Below are 16,893 nucleotides of genomic sequence, written 5' to 3' on the forward strand. Positions count from 1 at the left end.
CTATCGAACAGGCAGTAGTCACACCGGACAATTCCTATATTTGTGTAAATTACTAACAAAGAATTAAAGGGAAACTGAAATGCATTTCTGACTCATTAGTCGTCATCAGCCAGCCATACCCTTCTGAGATTCGAACCATGGGCTGATTGCATATGAGGCAGTGTTATTTGCCTCTAAGCCACAAGGTCTCTCTCGCTCTGTTAGCTTTTTTTCTGCAAGGGAAGATATGTTTCAAATGTTAACTCTTTAGATTACCTTGCTAGGCCCCAAACATGGGGCAAATCTTTATTTCCTGTTTTCAGCCTATCTTGAAGGCTATCGAACAGGCAGTAGTCACACCGGACAATTCCTATATTTGTGTAAATTACTAACAAAGAATTAAAGGGAAACTGAAATGCATTTCAGTTTCCCTTTAATTCTTTGTTAGTAATTTACACAAATATAGGAATTGTCCGGTGTGACTACTGCCTGTTCGATAGCCTTCAAGATAGGCTGAAAACAGGAAATAAAGATTTGCCCCATGTTTGGGGCCTAGCAAGGTAATCTAAAGAGTTAACATTTGAAACATATCTTCCCTTGCAGAAAAAAAGCTAACAGAGCGAGAGAGACCTTGTGGCTTAGAGGCAAATAACACTGCCTCATATGCAATCAGCCCATGGTTCGAATCTCAGAAGGGTATGGCTGGCTGATGACGACTAATGAGTCAGAAATGCATTTCAGTTTCCCTTTAATTCTTTGTTAGTAATTTACACAAATATAGGAATTGTCCGGTGTGACTACTGCCTGTTCGATAGCCTTCAAGATAGGCTGAAAACAGGAAATAAAGATTTGCCCCATGTTTGGGGCCTAGCAAGGTAATCTAAAGAGTTAACATTTGAAACATATCTTCCCTTGCAGAAAAAAAGCTAACAGAGCGAGAGAGACCTTGTGGCTTAGAGGCAAATAACACTGCCTCATATGCAATCAGCCCATGGTTCGAATCTCAGAAGGGTATGGCTGGCTGATGACGACTAATGAGTCAGAAATGCATTTCAGTTTCCCTTTAATTCTTTGTTAGTAATTTACACAAAAATAGGAATTGTCCGGTGTGACTACTGCCTGTTCGATAGCCTTCAAGATAGGCTGAAAACAGGAAATAAAGATTTGCCCCATGTTTGGGGCCTAGCAAGGTAATCTAAAGAGTTAACATTTGAAACATATCTTCCCTTGCAGAAAAAAAGCTAACAGAGCGAGAGAGACCTTGTGGCTTAGAGGCAAATAACACTGCCTCATATGCAATCAGCCCATGGTTCGAATCTCAGAAGGGTATGGCTGGCTGATGACGACTAATGAGTCAGAAATGCATTTCAGTTTCCCTTTAATTCTTTGTTAGTAATTTACACAAATATAGGAATTGTCCGGTGTGACTACTGCCTGTTCGATAGCCTTCAAGATAGGCTGAAAACAGGAAATAAAGATTTGCCCCATGTTTGGGGCCTAGCAAGGTAATCTAAAGAGTTAACATTTGAAACATATCTTCCCTTGCAGAAAAAAAGCTAACAGAGCGAGAGAGACCTTGTGGCTTAGAGGCAAATAACACTGCCTCATATGCAATCAGCCCATGGTTCGAATCTCAGAAGGGTATGGCTGGCTGATGACGACTAATGAGTCAGAAATGCATTTCAGTTTCCCTTTAATTCTTTGTTAGTAATTTACACAAATATAGGAATTGTCCGGTGTGACTACTGCCTGTTCGATAGCCTTCAAGATAGGCTGAAAACAGGAAATAAAGATTTGCCCCATGTTTGGGGCCTAGCAAGGTAATCTAAAGAGTTAACATTTGAAACATATCTTCCCTTGCAGAAAAAAAGCTAACAGAGCGAGAGAGACCTTGTGGCTTAGAGGCAAATAACACTGCCTCATATGCAATCAGCCCATGGTTCGAATCTCAGAAGGGTATGGCTGGCTGATGACGACTAATGAGTCAGAAATGCATTTCAGTTTCCCTTTAATTCTTTGTTAGTAATTTACACAAATATAGGAATTGTCCGGTGTGACTACTGCCTGTTCGATAGCCTTCAAGATAGGCTGAAAACAGGAAATAAAGATTTGCCCCATGTTTGGGGCCTAGCAAGGTAATCTAAAGAGTTAACATTTGAAACATATCTTCCCTTGCAGAAAAAAAGCTAACAGAGCGAGAGAGACCTTGTGGCTTAGAGGCAAATAACACTGCCTCATATGCAATCAGCCCATGGTTCGAATCTCAGAAGGGTATGGCTGGCTGATGACGACTAATGAGTCAGAAATGCATTTCAGTTTCCCTTTAATTCTTTGTTAGTAATTTACACAAATATAGGAATTGTCCGGTGTGACTACTGCCTGTTCGATAGCCTTCAAGATAGGCTGAAAACAGGAAATAAAGATTTGCCCCATGTTTGGGGCCTAGCAAGGTAATCTAAAGAGTTAACATTTGAAACATATCTTCCCTTGCAGAAAAAAAGCTAACAGAGCGAGAGAGACCTTGTGGCTTAGAGGCAAATAACACTGCCTCATATGCAATCAGCCCATGGTTCGAATCTCAGAAGGGTATGGCTGGCTGATGACGACTAATGAGTCAGAAATGCATTTCAGTTTCCCTTTAATTCTTTGTTAGTAATTTACACAAATATAGGAATTGTCCGGTGTGACTACTGCCTGTTCGATAGCCTTCAAGATAGGCTGAAAACAGGAAATAAAGATTTGCCCCATGTTTGGGGCCTAGCAAGGTAATCTAAAGAGTTAACATTTGAAACATATCTTCCCTTGCAGAAAAAAAGCTAACAGAGCGAGAGAGACCTTGTGGCTTAGAGGCAAATAACACTGCCTCATATGCAATCAGCCCATGGTTCGAATCTCAGAAGGGTATGGCTGGCTGATGACGACTAATGAGTCAGAAATGCATTTCAGTTTCCCTTTAATTCTTTGTTAGTAATTTACACATATATATATATATATATATATATATATATATATATATATATATATATATATATATATATATATATATATATATATTTAGAACCGCTGTTCTACTCTTTTATTTTCCAGGTCTCTACAATTCTATGGACAGCTGGATGATCGTCCCCAACATCAAGCAGAACCATTATACAGTGCATGGGTTGCAAAGCGGCACGCGATATATCTTCCTCGTCAAGGCAATCAATCAGGCTGGCAGCCGCAATAGTGAGCCTGCAAGGCTCAAGACTAACAGTAAGCATTTCCATGGCTTGGGGCTTTTTTCCTGGTTCAGAAATGGGAGGGGAAAGAGAAAACTGCATGGAGCATGGAAGAGAAGCATGGGAAAAAAAGTCTGCAAGAACGTCTTGCAGTTGCTACAAAGGTGTGGTGGTGGACTCCAGTCCTTCAGAATCTGGAATGGGGTTAAGTTTAAAGGGAGAATCCTAGACTGCTTATCAAGGCTGGCTAGCACTAGCTGGGTTTGCACACCATGTTACATTAAACCATAACGGAGTTAAGTACTGTGTAGTTCAAGGTATTTTAGGAAATGTAGCCACCCCCTTCGGTTTTGCAAAATGAGTGATCAGGTTAAGCCATGTTGGGCACTGCATATTATCGAATCACAACAGGCTGTGGAGTGGAGTGGCTCACGTGGTTAAGATGCTGTGCTGGAGATTAGCAAGCCCATGTTCAAGACTCAAGTGGTGCTGCTGTGTGGCAGGCTGAGCTCCTGTCATTTGCTTCAGATCTCTGATGGGGACATGAAAGGATCTCCCAGGAGCGTCCCCCGGGCAACAGTGATGTCACGACTAACCCTTTCCACCCAGAAGTGCCTCTGACACGAACAGAATGGGGTGTGTGTGTGTGACAGATTGCTACAGTCTCTAGTTTTTCAGTCCAACAGGGGGAAAATGTGGCCACAGCGACAAAACCCAGAATGCTTGTGGTGGACTATTGAAGCTGATTGAAAGACAAGAGAAAAAGTGTCTGGAGATGGTACTTTCATTTTCAAAGAAAGCAAAAATCCTCTTTGATGTGTATTTGAGTTTTGTATTCCAAGTTGAATGAAAAGGGAAGCAATGCTGCTTGTGAGAAGGGCTGGTTCTAACATTTTGGGCATAGAGCAGATCAGGTTTTTCAGAACTGGTTGGAGAAAAGATTTAGGGCAGGCATTTTCTGTTTTGGATCTCAAGATACTGGACCACTCTTTTCCATTACTGCTGGCCAGATTGGCTGCATCTTCCTGGTTATAATAACAATAACAATGTTTTCTGAGTAACCCCAAGGAGCTTACACCAGAGAGGTATTTTAAAAAGTCTTATATCCTGAATCCATAACACAGGGAAATTTATGGAATAAATTTTTTTTTTAATCCCATTTATATCCCGCCCTTCTCCGAAGACTCAGGGCAGCTTACAATTTAAGCACAAACCAATGTGCTTAGCAATAGCCTTCATTCTATGTATATGCCTGCTTATTAGGGCTTTCGCCCCCCCGCCCAAGCGGCATTATTACAAAGTCAGCTTAATTGCCCCCAACAATCTGGGTCCTCATTTTACCTACCTCAGAAGGATGGAAGGCTGAGTCAACCTTGAGCCTGGTGGGACGCGAACCTGCACTAATTGCAGGCAGCTGGTGTTACTTAAGGAGGCATTAGCCCACTGCTCCACCAAGGCTCCTTGCCACTTCTTACTACCACTCTGTCCAGGAAGTCCATCCAAGAGGAGACTGGAGCACAAGAAAGCTTCCTTTGGTGAACATCTCAAAGTTAACCAATCTTAGAGGTCCACTGGATTTGAACAGTTGCATGAGATGAACGAGATGGGCCAGAAGTATGGGAAGAATGGACTCAGAGATAGGAGAAGGAACCTATTATCCACAAACCTATTTTAGAGGATATTTAGACCCAACTTCATTTGTCCTGTGGAAAGTGACTTTTAATGGATCCCAGGGTCCTTCCCACTTTGTTATTTCAATCTTTCCTATCTTTGGGGTTGGACTGGGCATTTAAAATGATTTATTGCCTCCGCTGCTTCCTTCAACTCCCTAGAAAGAAGAATGTATGCAAAAAATAAAAAAAAGCAAATCAAATCTTGTCTCTGCGTTGAGGAGAAAAGCACAGCTTTGATGAAAATCTTCTCTTTTTGCTTGCTTGCTTGCTTGCTTGCTTATTATGAAATCACACCACTCACAGATTTGCAAGGATTTCAGAAAGTGATGAATTGTTTGGCTGGATATGCTGAGCCCTGACGAAAGCCTCTCCTTTGGAGGGTATTGACTTGTGTCAGTAAATTGCCAGCAAGAAAGGGTTATAGGAGAAAAGAGGGTATGACATGGACTGCCGTGTCTGTCATGCAGCTGAGTGATTAGGGGGTGGCCCAATGCTCCACACTGCAGAGGAATTCCATCTGTTAAATTACCGGTAACCAAACACCCAGCTGAGGATTCATGACCTGTTAGCCAATGTATGTCAGAGAGGAAGCATAAACTGGAAAATGAGATGGCTTGGGGGCTTCTGACTGTACCACCAATTTGTAATCAGAGTCTGTTAAAGTAGACCTCACCATCTTTATTTCCTTGACTTGGGACGGGTTGCCTCTGTTTTCAAACCACTTGCATCTGCTATACAGCATGGAATGTACAGTAATACAAGGGTAGTTTTACATGTGCAATCTTCACGTCTTCTGCTGGAGTTGCAGCCCAGCAGTCGAATTAAGGTTCTTCAGAGGAATTAGGGGGATACTTTGGAAAAGAAGATCTTAAATCCTAGATTTCGTGGTGTTCCCCCCCCCTTGGACCAAGTTTTTAGAGCAGAGATACAGCGTGGCTTTTTCCAGCAAAACACATTTTAGAATGGGATTGTCGGCTAGCCACTTGTAAGTTACCTTCTGAAATGACATTTGCAGGATTTGAATTCTTTTAGTGCATGATAGTTTTGAATTCTCATGTGAAGTCTCCTTGGGAATTACATCCAAGGAGAAGTAGTTGAGGGGATTGGGAATGTCTGGTCTTGAGAAAGGAAGATGGAAGATGGGATATTGTAGTAACATAGAAAAGGGAGTCAGCTTGAAGCTCAAAATGCGTCCTGTGTCCTCTCAAAGCACAGGGCAATGAATAGAGCCTTAAATTACAGGAAGATGCTTGTACAGTGTTAGGAATCAGTTACCCAGAGCAGTAATGGAGTCTTGTTCTCTGAACATGTCCAGATAGAAACTGGACAGATACATGTGATGAATGGTTTAATCTTGACCCCTGCAGGTCTCAGGGGATTTGGGGTGTGAGATTGCTAAAATCTTGCAATAGTTCACCCACTTATAGTCCAGCATCAGTGCTATTGAGCAGTGTCCCCATCTATTTGCAAAACGTAAGTTCTCTTGCACTCCAGACAGCTTCTAACCACACTTAGAAAATCTAGAATATTATAAAAATACAATTAAAGGAGTGGGGAGATGAATAAACATGCAGGAGCTCTCTTGCCCAAAAGCTTCTTCAGAGCAGAGAGTCTGACAGCCTTCTTGAACTCCTAGAAAGATGTGCTTTGACGGGCTTCAGCTGAGCTCTGCTTCTGCTGGGGAATAACGATTGATTGGTTATGTCATTCCTCTCGCTTCTCAGCACTCACGTTCCTGTCAAGTACTGTTCAGAATGTTCCTCAACTTGGTTAACTCTGCAGAGCTGGAGGGTGAACTTGGTTCACCCAGGTTCATGGTCACCTGCAGGGCATCCAGAATTGTTTTTCGAGAACTCCCAACTGCAGCCATGGATTCTCAAAATCAACGGTGGGCAGGCACCCCTCAAGGAGGCTCTGTTGTTTCTACTTAGGAGACACATAGCCACATAGCTATGCATGGAACTGGATTTCTGGATTGGTCCAAAAAGCCACTTGCAGATCCTTCACTGCACAAGAGCTTGGAGCAAATGTGCTCTCATGGGAGAGCCAGGTTGGTCTAGTCACTAGTGCAGGGGTAGGCAACCTTGGCTCTTTTATGACTCGTGGACTTCAACTCCCAGAATTCCTTAGCCAGCCATGCTGAGGAGAAAGGGAGAGGTTTCCATGCTGAGCCAGGCTGGCTCAGGAATTCTTGGAGTTGAAGTCATAAAAGAGCCAAGGTTGCCTACCCCTGGTCTAGTGGTTAAGGCACTAGTCTAGAAACCAGGAGACTGTGAATAGAGTTCAGTTAGCCACGAAAGCTGACTGGGTGACTATGGGCCAGTCACTGGGAGAAGGTGAGTTCTAGTCAGCTGGAGCCTTCATTCTCCTGCAACAGATGGGTAAAAAAAATAAAAGGCTTTAATTTTAATGTAATCTAAATATTAAGGGATGCGGTGGCTCAGTGGGTTAGGACGCTGAGCTTGTCGATCAGAAGGTTGGCAGTTTGGCAGGTCAAATCCCGAGTGCCGCGTAGCAGAGTGAGCGCCTGTTACTCATCCCAGCTTCTGCCAACCTAGCAGTTCGAAAGCACGTAAAAATGCAAGTAGAAAAATAGGGACCACTACAGTGGGAAGGTAACAGCGTTCCGTGCGCCTTTGGCGTCTAGTCATGCCGGCCACATGACCACGGAGACGTCCTCGGACAAGCGCTGGCTCTTCGGCTTTGAAATGGAGGTGAGCATCGGCCCCTAGAGTCAGAAACGACTAGCACGCATGTGCGGGTGAACCTTTACCTTTACCTTAATCTAAATATTGTTCTTTAAAAACAATCAGATATTGTAGCATTATTTTCCCATGCATTTACTACACCCCCCTCATTATCTCTAAATTATAGTTTGAAGCTCATATCTTGAGGGATTGTGGAGGTCCTATCTAAGTCTTTCGGGAGGGTGGGTTATGGTATCTCTGGCACACAGATTGTATCATGGTTCCGGTAGATGAGACCAGTAAATAGAACTCCAAGGCAAAAAAGTTTCCTTAAAGAACATATTTATTTGGCTACATAGTATCGGCACAATCAAAGGTGGACCCAAGACTGTTTTCCGCCCCCAAAGGTTACAATGTTACAAAGTTGAACTTCCCGTCCCGGTAATGTGTCATAAACCATAATCCCCAATTAACTACTTGCACAGGCTCTCTGAGGGAAGCTTTAGCCTTGGTGGAGCAGTGGGCTGATGCCTCCTTAAGTAACACCAGCTGCCCGCAATTAGTGCAGGTTCGAGTCCCACCAGGCTCAAGGTTGAGTCAGCCTTCCATCCTTCCGAGGTAGGTAAAATGAGGACCCAGATTGTTGGGGGCAATTAAGCTGACTTTGTAATAATGCCACTGGGGGGGGGCGAAAGCCCTAATAAGCAGGCATATACATAGAATGAAGGTTATTGCTAAGCACATTGATTTGTGCTTTAGATTGTAAGCCTCCCTGAGTCTTCGGAGAAGGGCGGGATATAAATGGGATTAAAATAAATAAATAAATAAATAAAGATGGAACCAGCAATGACCTTGGTTCCCACAGAACAATTTATTGTTTTGACTAAGCTAAAAAAAACCACTCATTTTCCCCCCCTCCCAATTCTGTGGCAAACGAAAATGAAGGGAAAATGGCTTCGGCTAAATTCGTTTGTAGAGTTGACAGATTGTTCTCCTTGGTCTTGAGAACTTGTATTCCATGTTCCTTTGCATGGAGCTAATATAACGCTGATTATTTATTTATTTTTTATTTTTATTACATTTATATCCCACCCTTCTCCGCAGACTCAGGGTGGCTTACAAGCTTAGCAATAGCCTTCATTCTGTGTCTATGCCTGCTTATTAGGGCTTTCACACACCCCCAAGCGGCATTATTACAAAGTCAGCTTAATTGCCCCAACAATCTGGGTCCTCATTTTACCTACCTCGGAAGGATGGAAGGCTGAGTCAACCTTGAGCCTGGTGGGATGCGAACCTGCACTAATTGCAGGCAGCTGGTGTTACTTAAGGAGGCATCAGCCCACTGCTCCACCAAGGCTCTTACTAGATTAAGGGCAACTGAACTGGAAAGATGGCAAGATTCCTTCCAGTTTTACGTTTCCATGCAAAACCTATCAAGTCTCATCTTTTTTTTTGTTTGTTTTTTCGCAGCAGTAGCTTTCAAATACTCGGGGAAATTCATGCTTGAACTATGCCTCTGTCGACTGTCCCCTGACATATGGATGGCCTCATTGAGTTATTGCAGTTTATGGCCATTAATGCTCACCGTGTGGCTGCTTGCAATTATTTAATTACAGCCAACACAATTCTTCCCCTTCCCTTGCCTCTTTCACTGTGAAATAAATCATGGCAGGCCATGTATTAGGAAGGGATTGTTCTGCAAAAAATAAAAGGCTGGCAGCATCCAGCTTTTTGTAAGTGGAAAAACAAAGAGAATACAGCTTGTTGCATGTGTGGACAACGGGCTGCCCAGTTTGTATAGAGCAGCACAAAGTGGCCTTCAAAGAGCTCTTGATGTCCACGATAAGGTGATTGACGGTGGATTTCAGTTCTCTGTAGTTCCTTCTATCAACAACCATACGAGGCATCTTGTGCCGTTGAGAAAAACCTGGCAGCGTATCTAAGAATTTCTTGCACACATTATAGATCTATCTGGACTTTGATGATTCAATAAAGCTTCTGCTGTGGATGCAGTTAAGTAGCATCAGACGATGATGGACGGCTTAAAGGAGCAGGAGAGTACCTCCTGCTACACCCCAAGTTTTCCCAGTCTTGGGAATCATACACTGTGATGAACTAAGGTTGTATCTCATTCTGTCACTGGCAGGATGGAAGAAAACTGATTTTCAGCTTTTGATTGGTGTCTGCAGCCAGAGCCACCCCTATGAGGAAAATGCCCTTGAATCTAACCATCCATCAGGGGTGGAAAAAAGATTGTGAAGCCACGTGGGCATGTTTTCCTAGAAAACGTAATAACAGTGTTTTTGCTGTGGGGAAAGACTGGCCTTTTGGCTGTGGTTGTGGGGAGAAAGACTAAACGATATCCTGATATTTCTCTCTGCAGCTCTACCAGATTATTAGACCAGCACTTGAGGGGAGTTAGCCTTCCCCTACACAGTATGCCTGGAAAATTCACATTAATGCGAACAGAGAATAAAGGCTGCACAGAATTAGATTTTATTGTCTTCCCGGCTTTGCAAGATCTTGCTCTTCCATTTCCGCCTCTCAAAAAACCCGCACCTGGGTTGGTCTTTTTAGCAGATCTAGAATGCAAGGCACAATAGTTAATTGGGAAATTAAATCCAGTTTCCAGTGGGACTGTTTCTGCTGAAATCCCAAAGGGTTGAGTTAAGTTCCTTTCAATTGCATGTTGCAAGCAAGGATAGGTAGCAGTTTAGAAACATGTCGGTAAAAAAAACAACTGTTGACTTGAGAAACATAAATCTTGGTGTCAGCATTCTTCAAGCAAGGCAGATGATCTGAGAGCTCTCTTGAGCCATGGTGGATTCTCCTGGAGTGATTTCCCCCCCCCAATATTCCAGAGGATCACCCGGAAACTTTTTTTCTAGATCATTTAACATAGTCATTTCCAACCCTTTAGGAGGAATTCAAGTGGATCTTGGCTTACAATCTTTTCTTTAGTGATCATTCAAAGTTACAATAGCACTGAAAAAAGTGACATATGACCGTTTTTCACACTTAACGACTGTTGCAGCATCCCCAGGGTCATGTGATCAAAATTCAGATGCTGTCAACTGACTCATATTTATGACAGTTGCAGTGTCCCAGGATCATGATCACGTGATCGGATTTGCAAACTTCTGGCCTGATTTCCAACAAGCCACATCACTTGGGGAAGCCAGATTTGCTTAATGACCATGGTAGAAATGGTTGTAAAATTGGGTCTAGTCACATTCTGCAGCTGCATCACTTAGCAGCAGAAATTCCAGTCCCAATTCCCCTAACCGATACTATGAAATCCTCTCTAGCAAATTAAAACCCCAATTTTATTCAACCTTATTCTGGCTTTCTTCTTTTGCCAACTGGGCTTCCTTATCAGTGCTTTTAGATCGTCAAATAGATCTCCCTCTATTCTTATATATGTTATTTGAAATAAAAGAGACCATTTGATTGCCAGTTTTCTGGAAGAACTAGCCCATTTGTATTTGTTAAATTGTCTCCCTGTTATTCCAGTCCCCCATGTTTGCTCTGATATATTTGTCTTCGATTCAATCTGTTCTTCTTTCTCAAATATCTTCTGTTTTATATAGAAAGTCATTTCCATTTTCAATGTGGCCATTTCCTTTTCTGGATTTTCCATCAGCTGTATTTGTTGGTCAGTTGAGTCCTCTGTCTTAATGTTTGATTGTCCCACTTCTTCTGTTATCTTATGCATTGTTGGTTCTTTGGTTGTAGTCAAAGCTTGGATTTGTATATCTAAGCTGGCGTCTTGATCTTTTATTTTAGGTCTTATTTTATTACAAGCTGAAAGAATGGTTTCATGTATTTAGTATTTATTATATTTGTATACTGCCCTTCTCCCGAAGGACTCAGGGCAGTGAACAGGGCACATATAAAAATACAGAATACAAAAATTAAAAAAAGAATTAAACAGGAGCCCGAGCTAAAACAATAGATGGTAATAAAAAATCCACAATAAAAACCCCAACACGTCCCCCATCAGGCCAGGCCGGCTTGTTCAAATAGATAGGTCTTCAGACCGCGTCGGAAGGAGCGAAGGTCAGGTGCCATCCTGAGCTCAACCGGCAGCTTATTCCATAAAGCCGGGGCGCCCACAGAGAAGGCCCTCCCCCTGGGGGCCACCAGCCGACATTCTCTGACCGGTGGCACCCTGAGGAGGCCCTCTCTGTGGAAACACACAGGGCGGAGGGAAGTTGACGCTGGCAGCAGGTGATCCCCGAGGTACTCCGGACCCATGCCATGTAGGGCTTTGAAAACCATTACCAAAACCTTGAATGTATTACTTTCAGCATGGTCACAGGGTCACATTCAGCAACTGCATCACTTAGCAGCGGAAATTCCAATCCCAATTAAGGTCCTAAATTAAGGACTACCTGTAAAACAGTATTCTCATAATACCCAATTGGTTGTTGACTTACCCTTTTATAACTTTGATTTGTTTCTCGGAAATGACTGTACTCCTGATGAGAGAGAGTAAGAATTAGGAAAATTCCTGCCCTCTCATGCTCATTTAAACCCTTCCCTCTTGCCTGCACTAAAACAGTTAACATGGATTTTGTCCAGTTGGACTTTGGTGGTGAGAGCCCGATTCACAGTGCTTATTTATGTAACTTCTATTTTTGTATGTTTCCAGTTGGTTTAATTATTACTGTTATTGTTAAGGAATCAGGCTTCTTTAGAGAATTGAAAAATGAGAAATAATTGCACGGGAAGGTGGGAAGCTTTCGGGGAAAAAATGATTTGGATTGGGTTGACTTTGCTTTCCGTTCTTGCAGGCCAGCCTTTCAAGCTGGACCCTAAAATGGCTCATAAGAAGTTGAAGATCTCCAACGATGGACTTCAGATGGAGAAAGATGAAAGCTCCCTTAAAAAGAGTCACACCCCCGAGAGATTTAGTGGAACAGGCTGCTATGGAGTCACGGGGAATGTGTTCATTGACAGTGGCTGTCATTACTGGGAGGTAACTCTAGGAACCTCCACCTGGTAAGTGGGCCATGTTGGGTAAGAATGGGCTACCTTAATGGGTTGCGTGGATAGGTCAAGGTTCTGCATTTTTTTTCTCTTCGTTCCCCACCATAAAAGAAAAGATTATTCAAATGAATAATCACAAAGCCGGCGCAATGCAAGAAATGCAAGGCCATCAAGGTTAGGTCCAGGGGTAGAAGACATAATGAATTTGGAGGCTTCTTCAAGTGGGCTGTGGCCATGAAAGCCAATGGCTAGCATTTGGCTAGCATTGGCTAGCATTTCAGAGGCCACGAGGCTCTTGTTACTTTACCTGTTCATGATTTGAGTATTAGTACTGCATGATTTTTTTTTAAAAAAATGACACTAAGGTAGTGCCAACGGCTCTTCCCATGACCAAGGCCCTTTAATTCTCGAACCCTTTTTGTGATCAGTACATTGTCATTCGCCCCGAAGCTGACATCTTCAAAGGAGAGGTGACTTCACCTTGTTAAGAAATTTCCTGATTGTGAGAACAATCAATCAGTGGAACGACTTGCCTCCAGAAGTTGTGGCTCTCCAACACTGGAGGTTTGAAGAAGAGACTGGACAACCATTTGTCTTTGAAACGGTGTAGGTTTTCCTGCTTGAGCAAGAGGTTGGACTGGAAGAGCTGCAAGATGCCTTCCAACTCTGTTTATTCTGTTATGAAAATGGCGTCCTTGGAATCTAAGCTGCCTTATAACAGAATGGCTATGTCTGGAAGCTGGATTGTACAAAAAGAGCTTCTCTTGAATTGGGCAACCTAGAACTCATTTTCCTTTAGGCCTTTTCTGGGCTCCTGAATTTAAGGATAAGTTCTCCACCACTCCTTGATAGCCCAGGTCCTTTTACACAGTTTGTAGGGAAAATACAGGCTACTGAAGCCATGCTCCATAGAGTAACAGGAAGAGTCTGTCCCCACATTCACTGCACGGAATTGGAGATTTCACTGGTAAGTAGTTTGCTCTTGGGGTGTGTGTGTGTGCGCGCGCGCGTGTGTGTGTGTGTGTGTGAAACTCAGGTTTCTCTGAAAGCCATTTCCATTCAGCCTCTTCCGCTGGAGGGTTTCATTTAAAAATACGCACTGGCAACAGGCTGTGTGTATTCTCCCTAGGTTCATGAGCAATGCACCCACTCGCTCTGCACTGCAGGGAAAGAGGGCAGGAATAATTGAGCTGGGCTACGGCTGCGATTCAAAGCGGCCTGCCTCAGGCGTGTGTCATACAGAAATTCACTGATCAAAGGCACAGCAGGGACCAGCGGCTTTCGGTACTTGCAATTGAAATGTCATCAGCCCCCCCCATCTCCTACGTGCAGTTGCCGCTGCCCTTCTCTAAGCCAGTGGCCCGTTGGTTCTTCTTTTGTCTTCCTCCCACAAAGCCACTGACTCCACTTTAAAGGAGAAGGCCGTTTGGAAGCCCACGGAGCCCAGGAAGTTATTTCAAATCAGGTGTCCATGAAAATACCCTTATCAGTTCCTCGGGTCTTTATTATTTTTCCCCACAATGTTATGAGTGAATAGTTCTCTTTCATTTGAAGAGCGGAGTAGCTGATCAAAAGGTGGAGCTACTTTGCTTTGCCAAGCAAAGCTTAGAGAGGATCGTAACGCCGGATAAACACAAAACTTTTCCTAAGGCCGAAAAGTGTTCAGCTCCATTTTTTTGCTGTGAACTTAAAAAATAACAACAACTCCTTTGGGGATAAGGAGAAACTTCCTAACAGCGAGGACACTTAACCAATGGAACTGCTTGCCTCCAGACATTGTGAGTGCTTTATCACTAGAAGTTTTAAAGAAGAGACTGGACAATCACTTGTCTGAAATGATATAGTATCTCCTGCTCGAGGAAGTGGTTGGACTAGAAGACCTCCAGGGTCCCTTCCAACTCTATTCTGATTCTGATTCCTTTGGACATTTAGGGCTTGAAATTCTCTTGCTACTGTAGTAGTAGCTATAACTATTACAGGTAATCCTCAAGTCACAACCACAACTGACCCCACAATTTCCATTGTTAAGCAAGATTTTTTTTATTTTAATTCCATTTATATCCTGCCCTTCTCCGAAGACTCAGGGCAGCTTACAAACTTAGCAATAGCCTTCATTCTATGTATATGCCTGCTTGTTAGGGCTTTTGCCCCCCCCCAAGCGGCATTATTACAAAGTCAGCTTAATTGCCCCCAACAATCTGGGTCCTCATTTTACCTACCTGGGAAGGATGGAAGGCTGAGTCAACCTTGAGCCTGGTGGGATGCAAACCTGCACTAATTGCAGGCAGCTGGTGTTACTTAAGGAGGCATTAGCCCACTGCTCCACCAAGGCTCTTCTTAGATGTTAAGCAAATTCTGCCTCATTCTTGCCGCAGTAGTTTAGTGAATCGCTGCAATGGTTAAGTTAGTATCATAATGCTTGAATGAATCTGGCCTTCCCCCCATTGACTGTTCGTCAGAAGGTTGCAAATGGGGATGACCCTGGGACAGTGCAATTATGAGTTCATTTGCCAAGGGTCTGAATTTTGATCACATGACTGTGGGGATGCAGGATCCAATCTGGGTCGGTCACCTGGATCAGAGTTTTTACTCTTCCACGTTTTTGGATTCATGCTGGATTCATTCATCCTCAGGGTTGGTTCTCTAGCATCCATTCCGACAGAGGGACGTTCCGTGAGGATGGGTGCCAGCAGAAATCTGAAAGCTCGGAAGACTAAATCTCTGATCCCGGTGACAACTCAGATTAGATCCTGCAAGATTTAAGAAGTGCTAGAGAAGGTGCTAGAAAGTGGTTTGTGAAGCCTTGGATATCAGGCAATTACGTTGTGTGGCTAAACAACACAGTCCTGAAGGATAAGCTGCAGGAAGAAAGCAGAGCAAAGAGACAGAGTCTCATCTCACAACAAGATAAGATAAGATAACCTTTATTGTCTTTTTTTTTTTACTGCGGGCACAATAAAAAGGTAAAGGTTCCCCCACACATGTGTGCTAGTCGTTTCCGACTCTAGGGGATGGTGCTCATCTCCATTTCAAAGCCGCAGAGCCAGCGCTTGTCCGAAGACGTCTCCGTGGTCATGTGGCCGGCATGACTGGACGCCAAAGGCGCACGGAACGCTGTTACCTTCCCACCGGAGTGGTCCCTATTTTTCTACTTGCATTTTTCCGTGCTTTCGAACTGCTAGGCTGGCAGAAGCTGGGACAAGTAACAGGCGCTCACTCTGCTACGCGGCACTCGGGATTCGACCCGCCAAACTTCCGACCTTCTGATCGACAAGCTCAGCGTCCTAACCCACTGAGCCAAAAATGAAATTTAGTTGCCCGCTCTCAAAGTGAAACGCATACATGACCCAAACCTAAACATACCATGCGCAACATGTATAGACCCACACCCCTACATATAAATAACAAATATTAAACGCTGTCCCTCTTGAGTATATAAGGGAAGGAGGAAGGTTAATGCTGTATGGAATGAAACTGTGGCTGAATCTGGATGTTCTGCTACGGATACCACGAAGCCCCCTCCTCCCAGAAGGGAACAAGGAAAACAGGTCGTGAAGATCCCAATTTCGTAGGATCTCTGTTATAGAAATAGAACCCTTTTCAAGAGCAATGTCTGCTTCAGCTGATGCATGCGGTGGATGAGAAAGGGGTGGGGGTGGGCTTCTGTGCCAAGGGCCTATAAAGAAAGACCCAGCTTAGCAAGGCAAGAGCCAAAGATAGTGAAATGCACCATAATAGCTGGACTGTGAAATAGGAGAGCACACCTCACTGTCTTCCCATCATTTGCATTTGACGCAGCATGAAATTAAGAATTCTACACACCTGCTTTAACAACAACTAGAGGTTGATGGGCATAGCTGGGCAATTACTTTTTTGTGACGAGAGAATTCTCTGCCTTCCCTCCCTCCCTCCCCCCCACACTTACACACAAACACACACACACACACACACACACACACACACACACACACACACACCACACACAGACTCACCTCTACCGGCATGCAAAACTATACTTCATTTTGTTTGATCGATGTAGAAATTCCCATGGCAGTTAACAAAACGCCACAGCGAGAGCGGAACGAACGCAGGGCCTTTGAAGTCACCAGCACGGCGTAAAAGGGCTGTAGAACGAGAAACCGCAAAGCCATGCAAAAAAATTGCGTTGGGTATTTAAAAGTTTGGGGGAAGTAAAAGTAGACTTTGCTTCCAAGGTTTACTCGATTTGCTCATTTTTTTTTACCCCCATAAAGTGAAGGTGGACGTTCCTCATTAGGATCTGCAAAACAATTCTGTGAGAGAGACTCGACTCAAAGAAACAGCAGTGAGCACAGAGCCAGCTGAGAG

General features: G+C 43.6%; 1 protein-coding gene across 4 annotated transcripts in view; it reads left to right on the plus strand.

Annotated features, from left to right (window-relative positions):
- MID2 (midline 2) overlaps positions 1-16,893 on the plus strand; it is a 143,133-nt gene that overhangs the window by 119,822 nt on the left and 6,418 nt on the right. For 3 of the 4 annotated variants that reach the window (XM_083371984.1, XM_083371985.1, XM_083371986.1), the window contains 2 exons: positions 3,067-3,228; positions 12,351-12,558. In XM_083371984.1, the coding sequence (XP_083228110.1) occupies positions 3,067-3,228; positions 12,351-12,558 (370 nt within the window). Of the gene's footprint in view, positions 1-3,066; positions 3,229-12,350; positions 12,559-15,179; positions 16,376-16,893 lie in introns of those variants that run through there. The other variant, XM_083371987.1, reaches the window with a different exon arrangement.

This window comes from Vipera ursinii, assembly GCF_947247035.1.
Source record: "Vipera ursinii genome assembly, chromosome: 12".
Taxonomy (NCBI): domain Eukaryota; kingdom Metazoa; phylum Chordata; class Lepidosauria; order Squamata; family Viperidae; genus Vipera; species Vipera ursinii.